Source organism: Stenella coeruleoalba (assembly GCF_951394435.1).
Source record: "Stenella coeruleoalba genome assembly, chromosome: 2".
NCBI lineage: Eukaryota > Metazoa > Chordata > Mammalia > Artiodactyla > Delphinidae > Stenella > Stenella coeruleoalba.
Genome location: NC_137147.1, coordinates 157,391,732 through 157,413,280, shown reverse-complemented (window position 1 = coordinate 157,413,280; position 21,549 = coordinate 157,391,732). Strand labels below are relative to the sequence as shown.

Sequence of the window (21,549 nt, the reverse complement as noted above, 5' to 3'; positions counted from 1 at the left end):
TCTGGTCTGTTCCCAGAAGCCTTAGAGCCTTAGCCTGGGGGCTTCCCAGGGGGAGAGCTTAAGAAAGAATTCTAGTTGCCACCCCAAGTCCTAATTACAGTAGCTACACTTTAACTGGCAGTAAAATTTGGTTTGAAGAATGCCATGGCTGAGAACATCAGAAAGCCTTTGATGCTTTGTTTTTGACAAATGTGGGCTTTTTGAGGAGTTCTAGTTCCGTTGACATGGTGGTGCTGGAAATACCACGGGTTTGGAGATCACACTTGTTTTAACCCGAGCACTATTCTATGTGCTACTGATCAATCACTCTAAAGGCTGCTTCATCATCCGCTCCTCCAGGTTTGTCGGGAGAACTACATAAAACAATGTGCAGTCCCGAGTGTGTCTATCATGCTAAGAAATGCTGCAGTCGTTTCCTGGACGACATCGATGTGTACACTGGACAATCAGGCCCTGGCAGTTGCCTGCCCCTCTCCTTCCTTTTCAAACGAGTTCCCACTTTTGGGATATTAATTCTCTTCCACACCATCATGTATATCAAAGGAAGCAGACCTCATTCCAGACTCCAGGAAAGCAAATCCTGATTATTTTAAGCTACCCTCCTGCTAGCAGCTGGGTTGGGAATGGGCAAGTGACCCTGTTCTGACCACTGAGACGTGAGGGGAAGCTCCTGGGGAAGGATTCCTTGCTCCCAAGAGACACAAAGGACAGGCTTTCTTCTCACTGCTGCATCTGGACACACTGCCCGACAAGACACAGGCAGCTTGCCACGGGGAAGCCAGCCTGGCGGCAAAGCTGACACTAGAGACGGCAGGGAGGCCAGAAACAGCCCGCCCTCCTCTGCGAAACTGTCACATTTCCTGTTCAACGCCCTTTAGAGCTTCTGTCTGGGGGACTCATGGCCCCAAGTGTCCTGATACAGAATTTGGTAACACAAAGTGGGGATAGTGTAAGTTATGCTGAGATGTGAAACGGGCTGAGCAGAGGGGGAGGACAGGACAGTGAGGTCCCTCCACCTCAGGCCAGGAAGCCAGTGGCCCTTCCTCATGCAGCTCCAAACCACTCATTAGAATGTTACCTTTTCTGTCACAGGCTCCAGATCAAGAAAACATAATACCAGGAAAATGATTACATAAAAAAGAATCCAGGACCATTGAATTGGACATTTAAAAAAGGAAAAAAACAATCCAGGATGTTGAGTCCTGTCAGCTACTTCTTGAGGCCCTGGGTAGGTTCTTTAAAGGATGACCTTGGGTGAAGGTAGAGCAGATAATAGGCTTTGCACTAACACCATCACCTCTGGCTCTGTACCTTCATTCCCCTCGGTCTGGACAGTGCTGGATGCTGAAGCTCACTCCTGCTTAAACCCCTTCCTCTCCTGAATTCAGCAGCAGCTCTATCTTTCGGAACTAGCTGTCACTTCCTTCACAGAATCCTCTTCCTTTTTCCTCCCAAGCCTCGTCGTCCTCTGCTCTTTTCTCTCTGGACCCTATGCTGGGGTGAGCTCGGAGACCCCTACACTGATCTACCTCACCCACCACTTACACATGACAGCTCTAAACCCTCTGCTCCCAGCCCAAACAGGTCTGCTGATGTACACACCTGTTTTCCCAATAGCCTCCAGGACAAATCTACCTGGGTTTCTCATAAGCACCCAAACTCAACATGTCAAAACCAAACCCATCACTGTTTTTATACAAACCTACCACATCCTATGTTTTCTGTCCCAATGATGGGTACCCTCACCCATCCTGAAAACAAGCCAGAAGACCAGGGGTTCCATCGGGATTCCTATCACCGACTCGCCACTCCCACTGAAGCACTAAGTCCTACTGATTCTACCTTTTAATCCTGAGAGCAGAAGTTCTCAGAATTCAGTGTGTATCAGAATCACTGTAGGGCTGGTTAAATGCCAGCTGCTGGGCTGTCTCATGGGTTCTGATCCAGTAGATGTGGGTGAAGAACAGAATGTGCATTTCTATCAAGTTCCCAAGGGATGCTGACGCTGCTCATCTGGGGCCACACTCTGAGGACCACTCACCTAGGTCCATCCCTTCCTCACCAGACCCATTTTGCCTGTCTTGGTCCAGCCCAGCGGTTGTCATTTCTTGCAGAGATCACAACTCTGAGCCTCTTAATTGATCTGACCTTCTTAAAACATCCTCCAATCTACAACTGGAATGTTCTTCCTGAAAACAAAATCTGATGTCTTAAAATCTCTCATTGACTCATAATCTTTGAGGATACCACCCAAACTCCTTCGTGTCCCGGGCCCTTTGTTACCTGGCCCTCGCTAGCCGGCTCCTACTATATACATTCTCCAGCCATACACATCTCATTTCCCCAAGCCTTTCCTACAGTGGCATACCTTTAGTGAATGCAATTTCAGGTGCTGATGTTCTGTGACATTTTAAAATTTCTCTATGCCAATATTTCAGGTTGGTCAACTACTATCACCTAGTTTTTTAAAAATCTAAAATCTGAAATATGTTTTGAGAATAATTATGTGAAAGGAAAAACTAATGCATAGTCTACAATGCACTATGATATTTTAACACTTCTATTCCAAGAATAATTTTTATTTTATTTCAAATACCTTCTAAACAAATGGATTATGACATAACATAATTTGTTTTTATATGAGTAACTCTGCATCAGAACCTCTATATACATGACAAAGTCAAAGACAGAGACAAATCAGAAATCCTAACTTTGAAACAAAAAAACTAGAACTTGCTATCAGTAGACTGCACATTCTTAAACAACTGAAAAAAGAACTCCTCTAAGTTATCAAATAAGAGGGATTATTTAAAAATTAATGAACCAAAGAAAAATATTTGGAACTAGCTTATAATTATTTTTTCTCCCAATTTACGTGGTGTAAAAACAAAACAAACTTCTACAGAAAATTGTGCACAAAAATACATTAACAACTAAATGAAATCATGGAAGCCCCATATTTTAAAGACTATATCTTATAAAAGATCTAAAAGATTTTCATTTTCATGTAGTATTTAGTTTACATTTTTGAATAATGCTTTTACTCTTTCCATCTAATCACTTCTATTCAAGTGATAATGGGTATTTAACACTTATAGATAAGGGTATGGGATTAAGAGATGCAAACTACTATGTATAAAATAGATAAGCAACAAAGATATATTGTACAGCACAGGGAAATATAACCATTTTTAAAAACTTTAAACGGAGTATATCTATAAAAATATTAAATCACTATGTTGTACACCTGAAACTAATATAATATTGTAAATCAACTACACTTCAATAAAAAATTTTTAATAAAAATAAATAGAATATAATTAACTTTATAAGTATATTTAACAAAATTGTAAGTTTTATATAGGAATTTCTATCTTAAACTGATTACTGATAAGAAACTAAAATAAATAACATTTCTATTTTTACTGTGTATTTAAAAATTGTTTTTCTATTTGAAACACACCAACCATTTGATTTTACTGATTTTTTAGAAATTCTTAACACTTAAAAAATAAAGTACCAGCATCAATTCCTAGATCCTATTATTTTTTAAATAAGTACCAAAATACTAGTGCTGACATTTTGCCCTGGTAGTGCCGTGACCACCAACACCTTCATGTTTTTCCTTCTTTCTAGAATATTCTTTTCTTCTTTAATAGCTAACGACTCACCCCGTTATTAAAAACAGCTCCAGCACCACCCGCTTTGGTGGTCCTCCGACCTCACCTCTGAGAGAGACACCCCTCCCGCCCCAGAGCAGCAGTGCGGCCCCCTCTCCGGACGCCCTCTGCCCCACACCCGAGCGGCCCGCCTCCAAACACCCCACACGCATCACACCTCTTACTGTCACCTCTCCGAGTCAGGACCACGGCTGACTGCAGGCGCCCGCGACCAGGGCCCTGCCCCACATCAGGTGCTCTGAGAAGGTCTAGAGAATTCATGACTTCTCCCCAATAAATAAGTTGCTTCCTCTCTGGTTGGTAAAAGCAGATTTCCAGAAAACGTGTTCATGGCCCCTCTTGCCACCCACCCCCACAAACCCCTCTTCTGAACGACTCTGAGCACTGTGACCTCCAAATCCAAACCATTTCCTTTCACGTGCTGTTTTGCTCTGAGTTAACCAAAAGCACCAAATGAGGCGAGGCGAGGCCAGGCATGCCGGCGGAGCAGATGAAAGCACCCCGTCCCACCTCTGTCTTCAGGGCCCATTCTGTGAATCCTCTGCTATATGCAGACATGTCCCTCACCCTTTCCAAGCACCCCAGCCCGATCCAACAGCACCCTTGCTTTACTCACCGGCCTGCTCGCTAAACTCCACTAGAGGCCTGACGTGGGAGAGGTTAGGGGCGGCCGCAACAATGAGGCTAGGAGTCTGCTCTCCACTCCGCTGACTGGGCTCAGACACTAGCTGGTGAACTCTCTGGGCAATGCCCTCACCTGCCATCTGCATCCCTGAAGTGCTGCATGGCAAAAATGTAAAAAACCAGATCCATGTACGGCTAAGCAACGTGGGTTTTCCCACTGGTCTCTATAAAGAACAGCTTTATTACGACATCCACCCAGCATCCCCAGGCAGTGACCTAGGTACCAGCTGCCCATCTCCACCTGCTCCTGTCTCCCCCACAACGTGGCTGGCCTACTCCGCCTCCCTCTCAGGTATTTCTGCTCTTCCGTTCTACCTGTGGGAACACAAGGTGTCTAGCTAGTGTCACTTTCTACTTGTCTTGTTATATGTCACGCTGCCTCCCTGTTCAGGCTGTGAACCCCGTGATGACAAAGGCGCACCCTGTGTCTTATACATGTGTGATTCCCCACAGCATGAAAAATCTCATTTTTGATGCATTAGTTGTCACCCTGGACAATAAGCCTCCTACTCTGCTTGGTGTGCACTGTGAACAGTTACAGAGCTTTGAAAAGAGTAAGAGGAGAAAAGGAGAAAGTCCAGAAACAACAGGGCTGAAGGCAGGGGCCGTCACACAGTGGAACGCCAGTGCTACAATGCCTGTTTAATCGAAACCTTGTAATAAAAGTTTAAATACATAATTTTTCTTTTTTTTTTCTCTTTTTTTTTTTTTATCAAAAGACCATCCCCTGCATCCCCGGCCTGCTGGGGTGGAGGAGGGGCAGTGGGGTCTGGCTACCTCCAGGGGTGGAGACACGGCAAGTCCAGCTCCAGTCGGCTTCATCTTCCTCAGAAGATGCTCTGTGAGTGAGTCCGGTCTCGGGGAGGGAGCCCCCCATGCCGCCGTCCACGGAGGCAGGAGTCTGCCCAGCATCCCGGCCGGAGGAGAGAGCTCCCTGCACCTCAGAAGACAAGGAAGAGCAGGGCCTCATGCCGGGGAAGCACGATGTTCTCCACGGTGCGGTCCATGGCGCGCACCTGCTCGGGGGAGGCAGTCAGGAAGGTCAGCGGCCCAATGCGCTGCTCTGCACATGAGTGGCACAGGTACCCACCCTTGTTTTCCTTCCTGTTGCTCTGCAGGGCGGGATGAGAAAAAGGGAGCAGGGGGAACAATTGAAGGGCAAGCGTTTCCCACCAAGAAGCGTGAACCAACCACCACCAGCACTGCCATCATGACTGATGCTTTCAGACCCGCCTGTGTGGCCCTGAGGCCGTACCTCCCCCAGCACAAGTGCCCAGGGTGGACTCTGCTCTATCAAATCCCCCAGAACGTATCAAGGCAAGGGATGAAGAGCCAAGAAAAACCTAACTGGGCCCCCAGGTAAATTGTCCTCACCTGAGTGTCCACACAAGCCCACCTCCCAGACTGTGGTCACCCAGCCTGGCCCCACTGGGTCCAGCATCTGTGACACTGAGGCCCACCAGACACCTCTGGGCCTTCCTCGTGGAAGGATCGGACGAGCTTCCCCTTCACCTCCCTCACCCACAACCCAGATGGGCACAAAGACGACGGAACTAAATCCTACGGAGAGCAGAGGTCGTGGCCGAGACACGTACATAGGTGATGGGCAGCTTCCGCATGGTGAGCACGGTGTCCATGGGGATGGCGTTGCTGCACTGCCCCACGCAGCAGCGGACCACGCCTGTCTTCAAAACATTACTTGTCAGCTCTGCTTGCAAGAAATACTCCTGGGAAGGAAAGAGTGAGGACAAGAGTCACAGCAATGCCTCTGCCACTTCCTACTTGGACACCCCAACAGCTGAGGGCTGTCAACACTCTGTAGACCTTGCACAAGTCCCGGAATGAGAAGAGCACTGACCCCTGCATCTTCCCTCCGTTTCTCTACCTTCCTCCTGCCTGTAACACCGTCTCCAAGAGAACACTCACAGCTGGACCCAGTCTAGCTGGATTCTTGCTAAAATGGTCAGTTTAAAAAGGAAAGGTTTAATGGACAAATGTGAAACTGTTGGCTATAATGATATTTCAGGACTATTTCTGGATTTTATCTTAGGCTGACCTGTGCCTGAATCATTAAGGATGACTTGTATATTCTCTTTACAGCCCAGATGAGCTTAAAAGACCTGCCCACATCAGTCCTGCCCACTACCATCTTGCAAGTCTTTGGCTGTCCTAGGGGGCAAACACTCAACCTCTCTAAACCCCAGTTTCTCCATCTGTAAAATGCACAGAAGCCAGCACCCACTTCACCCAGCTGTTGTGAGGAAGACACACAACACCGAGAGCTAAGTGCTCAGCGACTGCACACAATGGGCACCCAGATCAAATGCCAGACGGGAAATGCCATGAGAACAGGGACCAGGGTCTGGTCTGCTGCTGCCCCACAGGAGGCTAACAAGGTTCTGGCATACCAGTAAGACTGCAAATACTTGCTGACAAAATAATTATGATTTCATGTTTTTTTGGATTACAACTGGCTATTTATCCAGTTTTTGCAAAATCCGTGTCCAAAGTTCTGATTTATATGGTTTTTCTCTCTTTCAGGATCTGGCTACCTGCTTTAGGAAAGAACAGAAAATAAATAAACACTAGTGTTCCCAATCTAACGGTGGGAAATCCTTTCTAAAATAAAATTAGAGATTTTCTTGGAGTCCCCTTTGCCCATCTGTCATCAAAGTCCCTCCCTAGGGGAAAGCAGCATCATGAATCTGGCATGAATCCTTTCCAATCCATTCTAAACTGGCTTTACACTTCACATATATTTCTAAGAACATAAGGTGTCATCTTATAGGTATTTATTTACGTAAGTGTTATACTGTTAGTTTGCTTCTCATCTAGTACATTTCTTTTTGGTTTTTTTGGTTTGTTTTTGTTTTTGCGGTATGTGGGCCTCTCACTGTTGTGGCCTCTCCCGTTGCGGAGCACAGGCTCTGGACGCGCAGGCTCAGCGGCCATGGCTCACAGGCCCAGCCGCTCCGCGGCATGTGGGATCTTCCCGGACCGGGGCACGAACCCGTGTCCCCTGCATCGGCAGGCGGACTCTCAACCACTGCACCACCAGGGAAGCCCTAGTACATTTCTTTTAAGTGCTGTACAGGATTCAATCATCTCACTCTCCCACATTTTATTAAGACAGTCCCTCTGTGTGGAGACTGATGTTACCAAATTATTTCCAACAACACAGCAATGAACATCCTTGTACATGATTTCCCGCCCACACATGCATGAGGTCCTCCAGGGCTTTCTACCTTTTCTGACCCCGATCCATGCCAAGAAATCCACTCAGCACTACAATTCTACATACACACACATGAATGTATGAAAGACTGAAATCAGTTTCACAAAATAGTATGTAACCTCACATGCTGTGGACTGATTCCTCCTTTAGACTTTACTCCACTTCCCTTTTTTTTTTTAAAAGATCATCATAACCCACTAACTAGGTTCCTAAGTCGTTAATAAATTGCAATCTACAGTTGGAAAAACACTGCTGCAGAGCAGTGGTTTTCAAACATTTTGGTCTCGGGACTCCTTTACACTAATAAACATTAAAGGCTCCAAAGAGGTATTGCTTCCATGAGTTAGAGCTACTAATGTTTACCTGATTAGAAATTTAAACTTTTGTTTTTTGGTTGTGCCGGGTCTTAGTTGCAGCTCATGGGCTCCTTAGTTGATGCATGCGAACTCTTAGTTGCGGCATGCATGTAGGATCTAGCTCCCTGACCAGGGATCGAACCCAGGCCCCCTGCATTGGGAGCCTGGAGTCTTAACCACTGCACCACCAGGGAAGTCCCAAACGTTTTAAAATGTTTATTAATTCATTTAAAACGTAACATAATAAACCTATCATATGTTAACCTGTATATTTTTATGAAAAACAACTGTATTAAAAAAAACCTTAACAAGGGACTTCCCCAGCAGTCCAGTGGTTAACACTCTGCCTTTCAATGCAGGGGGCGTGGGTTCAATCCCTGGTTGGGGAACTAAGATCCCACATGCCGTGCAGTGTGGCCAAAAAAGAAAAAAAACAAAGGGTACCATGAAAACAAACCAGCTCAATAAAAGTAAATAAACAGACTGGACAGCTAATATGTCAATTAGGCGTTGTGTTCTACTGCCTGTAACACTTAAATAATGGCTCAAATAATTGCAGGGTTTTTATTTAAAAAAAAAAAAAACTTTAACGAGAAGAGTAGCATTGCTATACATTTTTGCAAATCTCTTTCATGTCCGGCTTAAAAGAAGGCAACTGGGCTCCCATCTCTGCCTCTGGGTTCAATCTGTGGTGACGACATGCCATGTGGCCTCTGGAAAACTCCACTGTACACTTGTGAGAGCACTGAGGGAAAAGGGCAAGTAACTACCCAGTATTATGAGAAGAGCACGGAGTACACGTAGAGTGTGTATTGTGAAAGGTTCCCAGAAGGTTCCTCTGACCACACTTTGAGAACCAGTGCCCACCCCCGACCATCCTGGCCAGAATCTGAAAGGACAGACTTCTTCATTCTCACCCATCAGACAATTTTAGGTTGCATTTCCCTGACCATCAAGGAGGCTGCATAAATATAAATTTTTTAACAGATTCCCTGGCCCCTGGGGCTTTCTTTGCCCATTTACCCACTAGGTTGCCTGTGTCTCAGGAATGTGCAGTTCTTTATGACTGTGTGGGTCCTCTTTTCCACGATCACATAAGCTCAAGGAGGGCAGAGTTATGCTTGGCTCATGCCCACGACCTCAGCACTGTGCCCAGTACAGTGCTGAGTACAGCTGCGCTGAGTAAGCACATGCAGGACGGATGGGAGAAGTGTCCCCTCCACTCCGTGACGGGCCTTTTAACTGCATGCAAAGCAGCGGCCGGCACGGTGAAGGGCACAGGCCCTGCAGACTCACCTCAGTTCACAGCCCAGTCTACCCACTTTGGGGTAGTGCACCTTTGGGCAGGTGATTCTACTCGGTGCCTCAGTTTTCTCATCAGTAAAACTGGCAAAACGACAACTGCATCACGAAAGATGTTTTTTTAAGGGTTAACTATATGTTAGCTGTTACTTTATCACACTGAAGCTTTACATCTCGATGCAATCAGATTTACCTGTTTTATGATTTACTATTATATGTCCTGCTTATTATTAATCTCCTCCTAAATGCCAGGCCTCCCTCGGCCCCTGCCCCTGGAGGTCAACGTCTCAAAGACAAGTAGCCATCTCTGAGGACCCTGACGCTTCTCCCAATCGACTGTAATGCAGTTATCTCATCAGCTCATCACAACCCTTCTCTAACCGTCTCCTCTGAGGTGTGGTGATCGCCGTTTTGCCAGTATTACAGACTAGGAAACAGAGGTACAGAGCAATGAGTAACTTGCCAAGGTCTCAGAGCGCCCACGTGGAGGACCCAGTCTGACCCGGATCTGTAGAATTGGCCCCGCAAAGCCTCTCAACAGGAGGGGATGCTGCTGTCCCTCATCCCACAAATGCGCACTGAGTGTTGACTCTGTGCAGGCCCTGTTCTAAGGAGAGACCCGTGAGGGCTGGGTTCAGAATCCAAGATGCTGAGGCTGAGAAGCGTCTTTGAGCAACCAGCATAACTCCACGTCATTTAATAATTCAATAATGTAATGATCCCCTCGCTTCCTCAAAACTTAAAGAAACAAAAGGTGTTTACCTAGATTTTCTAAGGGGGTCAGAGAAAAAGGAGTCTGCCTGCCCTACTTTTGGTTACAGGGGAGACCAGGATGGCTCATCACCTTACAGGTGATAAGGTAGCAGGAAACAAGGGCTCCCTTTTGTTCTAAATCCTCACCAGGCACGACTTGCTTTCACCTTCTCCAGTGACTACCCTCCTCTCCCCCTCCAGAACCTCCAAGATCCCCCATGAGCTGAGGGTAGACTTAGCCACTTCTGAAACAGGATGACCCCAAATTGGTTCATATTGCAGCTGCGATAAAGAAAAAGCAGAAGTCCTCACGCAAGGTCCTTCAGACTTAGAAACAAATGGGCAATATTTCTGGGGCTTCCTCAGAGCCCCCCACCCTGTGGGCCAACAGATGTTTCCCAGCCCAGTCTCAGTAAGGGGGAAGTATTTCTCTAGAGTCTGTGTTCTTTTTTCCATGGAGAAAATTCATTTTCCCCATAAAATATATGCAGTGACCAACTGATAAGCTTCCAGTTAGTTTTAAAAAGCCTATTAGACTCTAATACATAACTTGTGGGACTCTAAGGTATAAAATCCATGTGATGAATTTAGCAATACCTAGAAAAATGACATATCCATTTACCCTTGACCCAGAAATTTAGACTATAGAAATGTATCCCCAAGAAGCACTGGCAAAAACAGAACATGACTTGTGCATAAGATTATGCATTGTGGCATTAGTTTTAAAACCAAAAGATTGGAAAGAACCCAATACCCATCAGTGAGGAGCTACATAAATCATGATAAATGGACACAGTGAATACTACTCAGCTGTAAAAAGGAGAAAGAGCTTTAGAAACTGATAAAGAGCCAGCATCAAAAAATCTAGAAACAATAAATGCTGGAGAGGGTGTGGAGAAAAGGGAACCCTCCTGCACTATTGGTGGGAATGTAAATTGATACAGCCACTATGGAGAACAGTATGCAGCTCCTTTAAAAAACTAAAAACAGGGCTTCCCTGGTGGCACAGTGGTTGAGAGTCCGCCTGCCGATGTAGGGGACACAGGTTCATGCCCCGGTCTGGGAGGGTCCCACATGCCGCGGAGCGACTGGGCCCATAGGCCATGGCCGCTGAGCCTGCGCGTCCAGAACCTGTGCTCCGCAACGGGAGAGGCCACAGCAGTGAGAGGCCCACGTAGCGCCAAAAAAAAAACAAGAACAAAAAAAACTAAAAACAACTACCATATGACCCAGCAATCCTAGTACTGGGTATATAGCCCTGAGAAAACCATAATTCAAAAAGATAACATGTACCACAATGTTCATTGCAGCACTATTTACAATAGCCAGGACATGGAAACAACCTAAATGTCCATCGACAGACGAATGGATAAAGAAGATGTGGCATGTATATACAATGGAATATTACTCAGCCATAAAAAGGAACGAAAATGGGTTATTTGTAGTGAGGTGGATGGACCCAGAGTCTGTCATACAGAGTGAAGTAAGTCAGAAAGAGAAAAACAAATACCGTATGCTAACACATATATATGGAATCTAGAAAAATGGTACTGATTAACCTAGTGGTAGGGCAGGAATAAAGATGCAGACGTTGAGAACAGATTGAGGACCCAGGGGGGAAGGGGAAGCTGGGATGCAGTCAGCGAGCAGCACTGACATACATACACTACCAAATGTAAAATGGATGGCCGGTGCGAAGCTGCTGCACAGCTCATGGAGATCAGCTCGGTGCTTTGTAATGACCTAGAGGGGTGGGATAGGGAGGGTGGGAGGGAGACGCAAGAGGGAGGGGATATAGGGATATGTGTGTGCATATAGCTGATTCACTTTGTTATACAGCAGAAACTAACACAACATTGTGAAGCAATTATACCCCAGTAAAGATTTATTAAAAAATGTTATTAAAAAAAAAGGAACTGATAAAGAATGATTTCCATGTCTATTTCTCGGTGACAAAGTGAGGTACAGAATTTTACAGAATGCTACTTTCTGTGAAAAAGGAGAACAGAAGAATATATGTACACATATCTGCCAATATTTGCAAAAAGAAATACTGAAGGATAAATCAAAAACTAATTTTTAAAAACTAGCTATCGGGACTTCCCTGGTTGGCACAGTGGTTAAGAATCCACCTGCCAATGCAGGGGACACGGCTTCAATTCCTGGTCTGGGAAGATCCCACATGCCGCAGGGCAGCTAAGCCCGTGTGCCACAACTACTGAGCCTGTGCCCTAGGGCCCGCATGCCACAACTACTGAAGCCCACGTGCTCTAGGGCCCACATGCCACAACTACTGAGTCCGCGTGCTGCAACCACTGAAGCCTGCGTGCCTAGAGCCCTTGCTCCACAACAAGAGAAGCCACTGCGATGAGAAGCCTGCGCACCACAATGAATAGCAGCCCCCGCTCGCCGCAACTAGAGAAAGCCCGTGCACAGCAACGAAGACCCAACGCAGCCAAAAATTTAAAAATAAGTAAAAACTAGCTATCAACAATGGAGGGAAAGAAAGTGTGCAGGAGACAGGGAGGGAATGAGACTTCTCGGGGATACATGTGTTACAAAGTTTTCACTTTGAAAACGTAAATTTTATACATTCAAAAAAGATAATCAAACAGGAAAGCAATTCTTTCAGGAAGTGTAGACAAAGAAACATATCTGCCTACAATTAAACTGGTGATCATACCACACAAAGAGAGACTCATCTCAGGCACCTTCAAAACATGCTCTTCTGACTGCACATCCTCGGTGGAATGTGGGGAAACAGAGATGGTAGGAAATCTTAAATTCCATACAGTATTCTGCCAACAGTAATACTGGTATTACATTAAAACTTTTATACACAGAATAGTGTAAATAAGTAAGTAATAAATACTGTTCGGAACCAAGATTTTCAGTGTAAGAGAAAATATTCAAGCATTTAAAAGAAGTAAAAATCCTTAAAGGTTAAATCTGATTGGGCTGGAAAACCACAAGTGATGAGGTTTATAAATGTAATTGGCCACCGGCTCTGACAGTGCGGACACAGAGCAGCCTCACGAAACGGGAGCAGAAGGACAGCAGGTGAAGAAAAGGTTTTCACTGTCTGTGGTGCACACTCGGCAAAAAACTCTGAGGAAAAGTGAGAAAGTGCTTGTGGTCACAGCTGGGGCGGTGGCTACTCCCGGGGGTGTGGGTGGGGGGGTGGGGGTGCTGGCTGTGAGGCCACCAGGAAGGCAGTGGGGACAGCTGGCAGACCCACTCTCCTGACCTGGGTGGATGCCCACCTCACCCCTAGTTGCACCCGCCCGTGTGTTTTGTACATTTGTGTCACGTTTAACAACAAGAAGTTTAAATTAAAAATTGCGATTGGAATTATCAGTATGATAATAATCAGAACTGTTGATTTTTCTTTTCAAAAATACGGATTTCCTAGCCCTGTCTACTAAAAAGGTAAACAGTCTGAGCATCACTAAGAGGGAGAGAATCTGAAATCACGCCTCCTGATGGGATGCAACACAAAGCAAAGCCCCCTGCCCACCCCACCCCCCATGGAGGATTCTGGCCAGAACAGTTAGCCCCAAATCCAGTAATGCCCCTGCAGTGACTTCCAGTGATGGGGAGCCCAGGGCGGGGGACAGCAGAACAAACCCAGAACGGGAGACGTTCTGGGGGACAACCAACTCGGTTTCCACAAAAAGACAGGAGCGTCAGAAAGGACGCAGGGGGTCCTGGGCCGCTCTAAATTAAGAAGCTTAAAAGACCTTATAACCAAACATGCGTTTGGGTCCTAATTTGAACAAATCAACTGTAAAAGACATTTCTGAGATAATCATAAAAGTATGACTGCAGAATGGGTAGTAGAGCCCATAAGGAATCACCATAAATTTTATAAGATATAAAATGGGACCGTGGTTACGAGAGAAAGGTCAGGGCGTTTTAGAGATGTGGACTCCAAATATACACATGGGTGATTTGTACACGGAAATTCGATATACCATTTTCTCAACTTTAAAACGTCTCAAAATTTTCCTTATGTAGCCCATGTTGTGAAGTATCACTGCTCTACAAGACCTCCATTAAAAGTCACAGATGAGGGCTTCCCTGGTGGCACAGTGGTTGAGAGTCCGCCTGCCGATGCAAGGGACACGGCTTCGTGGCCCGGTCCGGGAAGATCCCACATGCCGCGGAGCAGCTGGGCCTGTGAGGCATGGCCGCTGAGCCTGTGCGTCCAGAGCCTGTGCTCCACAGTGGGAGGGGCCGCGACAGTGGAAGGCCCACATACCGCAAAAAAAACCCAAAAAGTCACGGATGTGACAATCTGCTTTCGTTACAGATCTAACCACTACCATAACACAGGTTCTACAAGAAAACCATACTACAGGTTCTAAAAAAAATTACTTATGATCAAAGTTTATGCAAAAACTCACACAGTAGGTACAGATTATTTGTACATAAAAATTACTCTCCTACTTCACTCCCTAGGGTACTGGTTTTAGAGGTTAAAAAAAGCCATGCTTATCTCTACACTAGGAGTCAGCAAACTGCAACCAGGGGCCAAATCCAGACCCGCGTCCGCTGCTGTCAATAAAGTTTTATTGGGACGTGGCCCACCGTTTGTTAACAGATGGCCCACAGCTCTCTTTGCTGTGGTGGCAGAGTTGAGAAGACGCAGCAGAAACTGCAGGCCTGCAAAGCCTCAGATATTTACCGTCTGGCCCTTGACAGAAACAGATGGCAGCACTCTGCTCTAAGTCATCTCTGGAAACCCCACTGGGTGACCCAGGTGCCACCAAGGGTGCAGCCAAAGAAAAAGGCTTACAGTTCTAAGCGCTGACACATTAGCTGTTACACACAGCGAGGCCCAGGCGAAGCAAAGCTGCTGGGGAAGCATGCAGCTGACTTCAAATTCCAGAAACCTTCTTATGGTCAAACAGGCCTGTCTTAGAGAGGCATGGAAGACAAGTGCCAGAGAGGGTTCAGAGAAAAGTGCAATAAAAATGCAAGGTCATCAGTCTCACACAGGAAGCTTTTGCTGCCACGACAGGTCATACAGCATATTCATCTGCAATTTCTCCCTTTTAAGCGCTGACACACTCTTCCTCAAGAATGTGAAGAGAAATGCTATTTGCTAACTTGTTTACCATCTATCTCTCGTCCTAGAACTCAGGCTCTGTGAGGGGAGGAATTTCTCTGGCCCACTATCACACCCCAGGGCCTAGACACGCACTTGGAACACATCAGACACTCAACAGATATTCGATTATGAGCATCAGGGTTCTGTGTTACCACCACTTACCAACTCTGAGACTGTGGACACCGCTTACTAGAAAGGACCACTGCCCCCCATCTCCCCCAGCCCAGGCCCCAAGCCGTGAGCAGCAAAGCTGAGATTCCGCGGCTCCCAGTGTTCTCACCTCTGAGAGAACACGCACTACAGCACTTGGACTAAATCCTCCTACTGTACAAAACCTCACACATTTGGGAGACGGCTAAGGAAAAAAGTGTATTTATAGGGGCTTCCCTGGCGATCTGGTGGTTAAGATTTCCAATGCAGGGTTCAATCCCTGGTCAGGGAACTAAGATCCTGCAAGCCATGCAGCACAGCCAAAAGGAAAAAAAAAAAAGAATATTTACAGTCTCTTTTACGTGTAAGTTTTATGTTTCGGGCTTAAGAATCTTTGCTTCAGGGAAAGACAGACGAAGTAGTAACCATTAGCTCAAATTTCTGTTCTAGTTTCAACCCAACAGCGTTGAAAAAACTGAACAGCTTATCCTCTAGACCCTGAAAGGCAGAAAAGACGTGGAAATGAGGGGGTGGGGGAGGGGGCTGGTCTGTGAGGGGTAAAGAGGGAGGGCTGACACTTTCCTGCTTCTCACCAGTGACAAGGACAGGTGCCTGAACACGCGCTCTCCCTGGCAGGACACATTCTGTCCAAGTCTGGAGTCCACCAGTCCAAAAGGGACCAAGGAGCAGGAGGAGGGCGTGCAGACCCAGAGGACATTCCTGCTGTTCTTCCCGAAGAGTGCTGAGCGCTAACCGAGCAGGGAGAACTCACCAAAGACGTGAGTGCAGTTAGCGTTTTAAAAAGAACTTTTAAAACTGACTCAGGAAAGAACGTAGAAAAGAACCCAGGTTTTTGTTTCTGTGGTTAGGAAGGACCCTCCCCCACTGGCAATCGGCCTCCAAGCACCCAAGAAAGAGAAGCCCCTCTCTTCTGATGCAGACCCCCAACCAAAAGCCTCGAAGGCCCCGGGTTGGCTGATCCCTTATTCAAACCGGTAAAATCCGGACGTTGTTAAATTAACTCGTGCTGTCCTCTTACCCCAGCCAAAGTCAAGATGTTCTCCAGTGACCTGGTCATGATGAGACGCTTCCTGGCGCGAGTTACTGCTACATACAGTAAATTCCACTCGTCCTCAGAAAACGACTCTGAAGAAAGCAAAGGGGAAAAAAATATCAACACAGAAGCCCGCTTACAGAAATTTATATTCTTATCTAAACGTTTACTATTCGGGTCTTCCCTGGTGGCGCAGTGGTTAAGAATCTGCCTGCCAATGCAGGGGACACGGGTCTTATCCCTGGTCCGGGAAGATCCCACATGCCGTGGAGCAACTAAGCCCATGCGCCACACCTACTGAACCTGAGCTCAAGAGCCTGCAAGCCATAACTACTGAAGCCCATGCACCACAACTACTGAGCCTGTGCTCAAGAGCCCACAAGCCACAATTACTGAACCCATGCACAACTACTGAAGTCCATGCATCCTAGAGCCCGCGCCACAACTACTGAGCCCACATGCCTCAACTACTGAAGCCCACGTGCTCTAGGACTCACATGCTGCAACTACTGAGCCCACGTGCTGCAACTACTGAAGCCCACACGCCCTAGAGCCTGTGCCGCAATTACTGAGCCCACGTGCTGCAACTACTAAAGCCTGTGCGCCTAGAGCCCGTGCTCCGCAACAAGAGAAGCCACTGCAATGAGAAGCCCATGCACCACAACAAAGAGCAGTCCCTGCTCACCGCAACTAGAGAAAGCCCGTGTGCAAAGCGCGCGTGCAGCAATGAAGACCCAACACAGCCAAAAAAAAAAAAGTTTACTACGCCCCATCGCCCCAAAAAACCCTCAGGATTTGCTGGCTTTATAAGCAAAATTTTCCTACAAACACCAACTCCGAAAAGAAACAAAACTCTAACAGATTAGGGGCACAGAACACCCACACTTTGACTCCATGACTAACAGAGAGCTTTTGTGTCTGTTTGTGGGAAAACTTCAAATGGTTTTATTATAAGACTTAAAACCAAAACAACAACACTGGGCTTCCCTGGTGGCGCAAGTGGTTGAGAGTCCGCCTGCCGATGCAGGGGACACGGGTTCGTGCCCCAGTCCGGGGGGATCCCACATGCCGCGGAGCGGCTGGGCCCGTGAGCCATGGCCGCTGAGCCTGCGCGTCCGGAGCCTGTGCTCCACAACGGGAGAGGCCACAACAGTGAGAGGCCCACGTACCACAAAAAAAAAAAAAAAAAAACAAAACAGCACTGATGCTTAGATGCTTAGAGTTTAACAGGTAGCCTTGAGTATAAACTGATACAAAAGCAGACAAATGATAGAGTGCTTACACTAATCCCTTGTATGATTTTCGGGCCTCTTTAATAAAAAGGAGAATTAATTAAAGAAAACACCTTGGCGAGCAGGTAAACTGTTTTAGAGCTTCTGTCTGATGGGGAAAAACCCACAGCTGAAGAGCCGGTGCAGGTTAAACAGGATGCAATAAACACAGCTGCCCTCCGAGCAGCCCTGAGGGAGGTGGACCCTGGAGGCTCAGTTTTTCTAAACACACAGTCTAAAAACAACAAATTTAGGAGCAGGAGGATTTTCTTGTTCTAGAAGGATCCTTCCAAGGAGCCACACCGTGCAAGAAAAAGCAAGGCAGCCCTGCAGTGAGGCGCCAGCGGTCTCCTTACCGACTCTGAAGTGGGGCAGCTGAGCGAGGTTGTGCCTAGCACAAGGCACTTTCACGAAATCATCTAGGACATGCACAGTGTCAAACTCCAGGCCTTTGGCCTTGTGCACAGTGCCCAAGATGTACTCTGGAACAGAAACACAGCGGACGGGCAGATGAGGGGGTGACTGGGAAAGAAAGGAAAGAGGTGAAAAGCTTACACTTCCCACCACTCCCAAAACGCTAATTACGTTTTCTTGCCTGGGTGCGGCTCTGCAGAAAAAGGGGGAAAGAGGAAACCTCAGTCAGAATAAAAAAGGGAGAAACAAAAAAAAGACAAGGGGAAAGTAGAAATTCGTTGCAGGTGTTGCGAACACGGCCGAGTTCCAGTCCAGAGCTCATGGCGGCTGCCCACCGCCTGCTTCCTACGCACGAGGGGACAGAGGCCCAGAAGAGGCTGGGGGTTTGCCAAGGGTCAGCCGGTAGCAGAGATGGGACTCGGGAGCCCCTTCTACGGGCTGGAAGTAGAACAGAAATAAAGGGGCCACAGGAGAACAGCAGCCTTGTTCCACTGACACAGCCGCCCCTAGTCACCCATGATGTCCACGCTGGCAAGAGGCACCAGAGGCGGGCTGCCCCCGCCCCCAGGGGGAAGTGAAGAGCCCCCGTGTCCCTCACCTGCAAAGTCCAAGTCCTCTATGTGGCATCTCTCTATCCTTTCCACCAGCTCTGGAATCCGGATGTTGTACTTCTCCACGACCGCAATCTTGGCTTCCAGCTCCTTGTCCTCGGCCGCAGTCACATACCGCTTGAAGCCACTGAAGCCCTCTCTGTGCACCCACCTTCTGATGAACCTGTCTTTAATGACGAGGTTTCCTAGAGGGAACAGGCGTAGGGGTCAAGGTGACACAGGCTGCACCGACGTGCACTCCTCACTGACCACATGATAAATGAATGGTCTCAGAGCTGGAGACCCAGGTCCAGGCTCGACGGCATCACTAACCTGCCGTGGGTGCCTGGGCAAGTCAGCGCAGTGACCTGTGCCATAGCCCCTCCAGCTCCAAACTCAGGGTCAAGAGCCCTGCTGACATCCTTGTCTGCTTCTCAGGGATTCGAAATTGTGCAGTAATGAAAAAACGAAAGTGCTACAGAAAATTAGAAAGGATCACATGGGGCCCATGCAGAAGTCTCGGTGTGTGAGGTCACCCGGGCAGACAGAAAGATGGCGGGGAAGACGGCCTAGGGGCCAGCGTGACAGAGAAACTTAGACTCCTGAGAAAAGGGTCTGGAAAGAGCCATCGGTGCCTCTGAAAACAGGAGGTCTCTGGCATCCCACCGCTGATGAGAAGAAGCCACACTGGCTCCTCCAGAGCAAACGGGAACTGACTCAGAACCTGCCCGCTCTCCTCCACCCCGCCACTGTGTGCTTGCGTCCACCCCACGCAGCAAGGAGGACACTCACGTCTCTTCCGTTCTTCCTCCGGCTGAAGGAGCGTCCAAATATCAATGATTCTGTCCAATCCAAATGATTTAATCCCCTGAAAAAGTTTTTCGGTGGGAATTTTTTGGTGTTTTGTTGTTTTTAATTTTGTTTTATTTTTGTTACTGTTGTTAACAGGACAAAGTAAAGCAAATGTAGAGGTGGGATTTTGAAATGAGACGCTTTTTTTGGAAACAGATCTCAAATTGCACCCAATGCATAAAGACATCGAGTGGGAACCTTCATTACGCACAAAAGCAGAGGTCACAACGCAGCCTGCAAACTCGGGATGACCCAGTGCTAAGCTCTGGCTGCTCCCTCAGACTTCTCCTACGTTTAAAAAAACGGCAAGAACTAGCTGCATGTTGCTTTCATGTCAAAGAAGGCAATTTAAATCATCTACCTTCCACGAATATAAAACAGCTGCAGCAAAGAAGACAGACGAGACCTGAATACTGAGCGTGGAGCACAAACACTTGCCGCTGTTCCTTCTGAGGAAAGAACTAGACTGTCTACAGGTACTGGATCTGTTAAAAGGTCAGCTCCTGGAGGAGAGGGCCTGACCCTCCCAGTTCAGCCCACCTCTACTGGGAAGCATGTACTGAGCACTGACTGGGGCCCAGGACAAAGGCTCCACACTCCAAGGGTTTAGATCATTTGGGGAAGGGACACATAAAACATTAACATCAAACTGAGACCAAAATAAGACAGTACAGATTATAACGTAACCAGAAGTGATCAAGCGGGATGACACATGTGGGAGTGAGACAGGGGAGAGGACAAGCTCACATCCTGCCTGGCGTGGAAGATGCTCCAACAGTACCATTTCCTTACAATAACAAAGATGGCTAAACTATGCTACATCCACTGAGAAAGTATTGTAAAGTCACTCAAATAGCAACATGGGAGAAAATATGCTCGTGGGTGGAGTAAAAAACACATACTCTTTTTTGCACTCTCTAAATGCAATTGTGTAAAAATACACAACTATAAGGCCAAAGACATAAATAATTAGCAAAAATGAGAATTTTTACATAAAACACTGAGATTAAGGGTGATTTTTTTCCTTTTAATTTCCAAAACTTCTGTAACTTGGTTACATAATCTTTATAAATTAAAAAAAGGAGCATCAGAAATTTTTTATTTTGATTCACTTACTGTATGTACTGAGGGTCTACACATAGTAGGCCCTAGAAAATATTTTTTTCATACATGAACGGATGAATGTCTCTTAGACATAAAACTCTTGCTTCCAAGAGTTAAAAACGCCATACACATGTCACTCAACCCTCTTAGCTTCCCTGTGAAACAAGCAGTGTCGCTGTCCCAGAGACAGAGGGGCTGAGTCGCCTGCCACAAGCCACACACAGTTAGTGAAGAAGCAGAGCTAGAACCAGTGTCCACTCTGCATCTGGAGCCCCGGGCACCTCCCAGCTGTGCCCTCACCTCGCTTGTCTTACACGACTGATCATCACACCCCAGGACACTCACAGGCAGCTGGCAGTCCGGCATGCACACAGGTTAGAAGGGCATTCTTTTTTTTTTTTTTAAATAACGGAGGAAAAGGTCCACAGTCCTTGCTGGGCCAGACTTTACAGGACTCGCTGGACCAGAATGGCCAGGGGGAAGGACTTCACAGCGCAGGCTCGGGAACAGTCACAAACCCAAATGCCTGTGTGCAGAGTAAGCCTGGACATGTGGGCCGTTTTCAATGGCTCTGTGTGTCGGCAATGTTTCCGGGCGAGAGCAGAGAACAGAAACGCACTCCTACCCCTATCAGGTGGATCCGGGCAGGCACTTCTCCTTCCGTCACCCGGACGGCCTCATCAAACACGTTGGCGTTGGTCCGGGACAGCAGGGCCACCTGCCCCTTCGTGTCACCTCGAATGCCACCTTTTGGGAGAGAGCACAAACTCTAGGGCAAATCCAGATAAAGAGGGAAGCTAATCTGTGTAACAAATACGTGTAACTGAAAGCCTTACTCTGATGGTTGCCTCCAACCAAAGTCTTTTTTCTTACTCGCTTGCAGACATCCAAGATTGTAGCTCCCACATAGGCAATTTCCACACCAAACCTAAAACTCTGTGGGAGAACAACACAATGAAAGGAGTTAACACCCCCTGAAGAACGTGAGCGC

At 47.1% G+C, this 21,549-nt stretch overlaps 1 protein-coding gene across 4 annotated transcripts in view; it reads right to left on the bottom strand.

Annotated features, from left to right (window-relative positions):
• The window catches only part of FBH1 (F-box DNA helicase 1), a 142,164-nt gene that overhangs the window by 92,060 nt on the left and 28,555 nt on the right, over positions 1 to 21,549 (bottom strand). For 2 of the 4 annotated variants that reach the window (XM_079913757.1, XM_079913756.1), the window contains exons 14-21: positions 21,395 to 21,494; positions 21,184 to 21,305; positions 19,395 to 19,470; positions 18,611 to 18,808; positions 17,955 to 18,080; positions 16,313 to 16,419; positions 5,960 to 6,091; positions 4,479 to 5,476 (exon numbers count right to left, since the gene is read on the bottom strand). In XM_079913757.1, the coding sequence (XP_079769883.1) occupies positions 5,306 to 5,476; positions 5,960 to 6,091; positions 16,313 to 16,419; positions 17,955 to 18,080; positions 18,611 to 18,808; positions 19,395 to 19,470; positions 21,184 to 21,305; positions 21,395 to 21,494 (1,032 nt within the window). In that variant the 3' untranslated portion in view covers positions 4,479 to 5,305. The other 2 variants (XR_013827173.1, XM_079913758.1) reach the window with 2 other exon arrangements.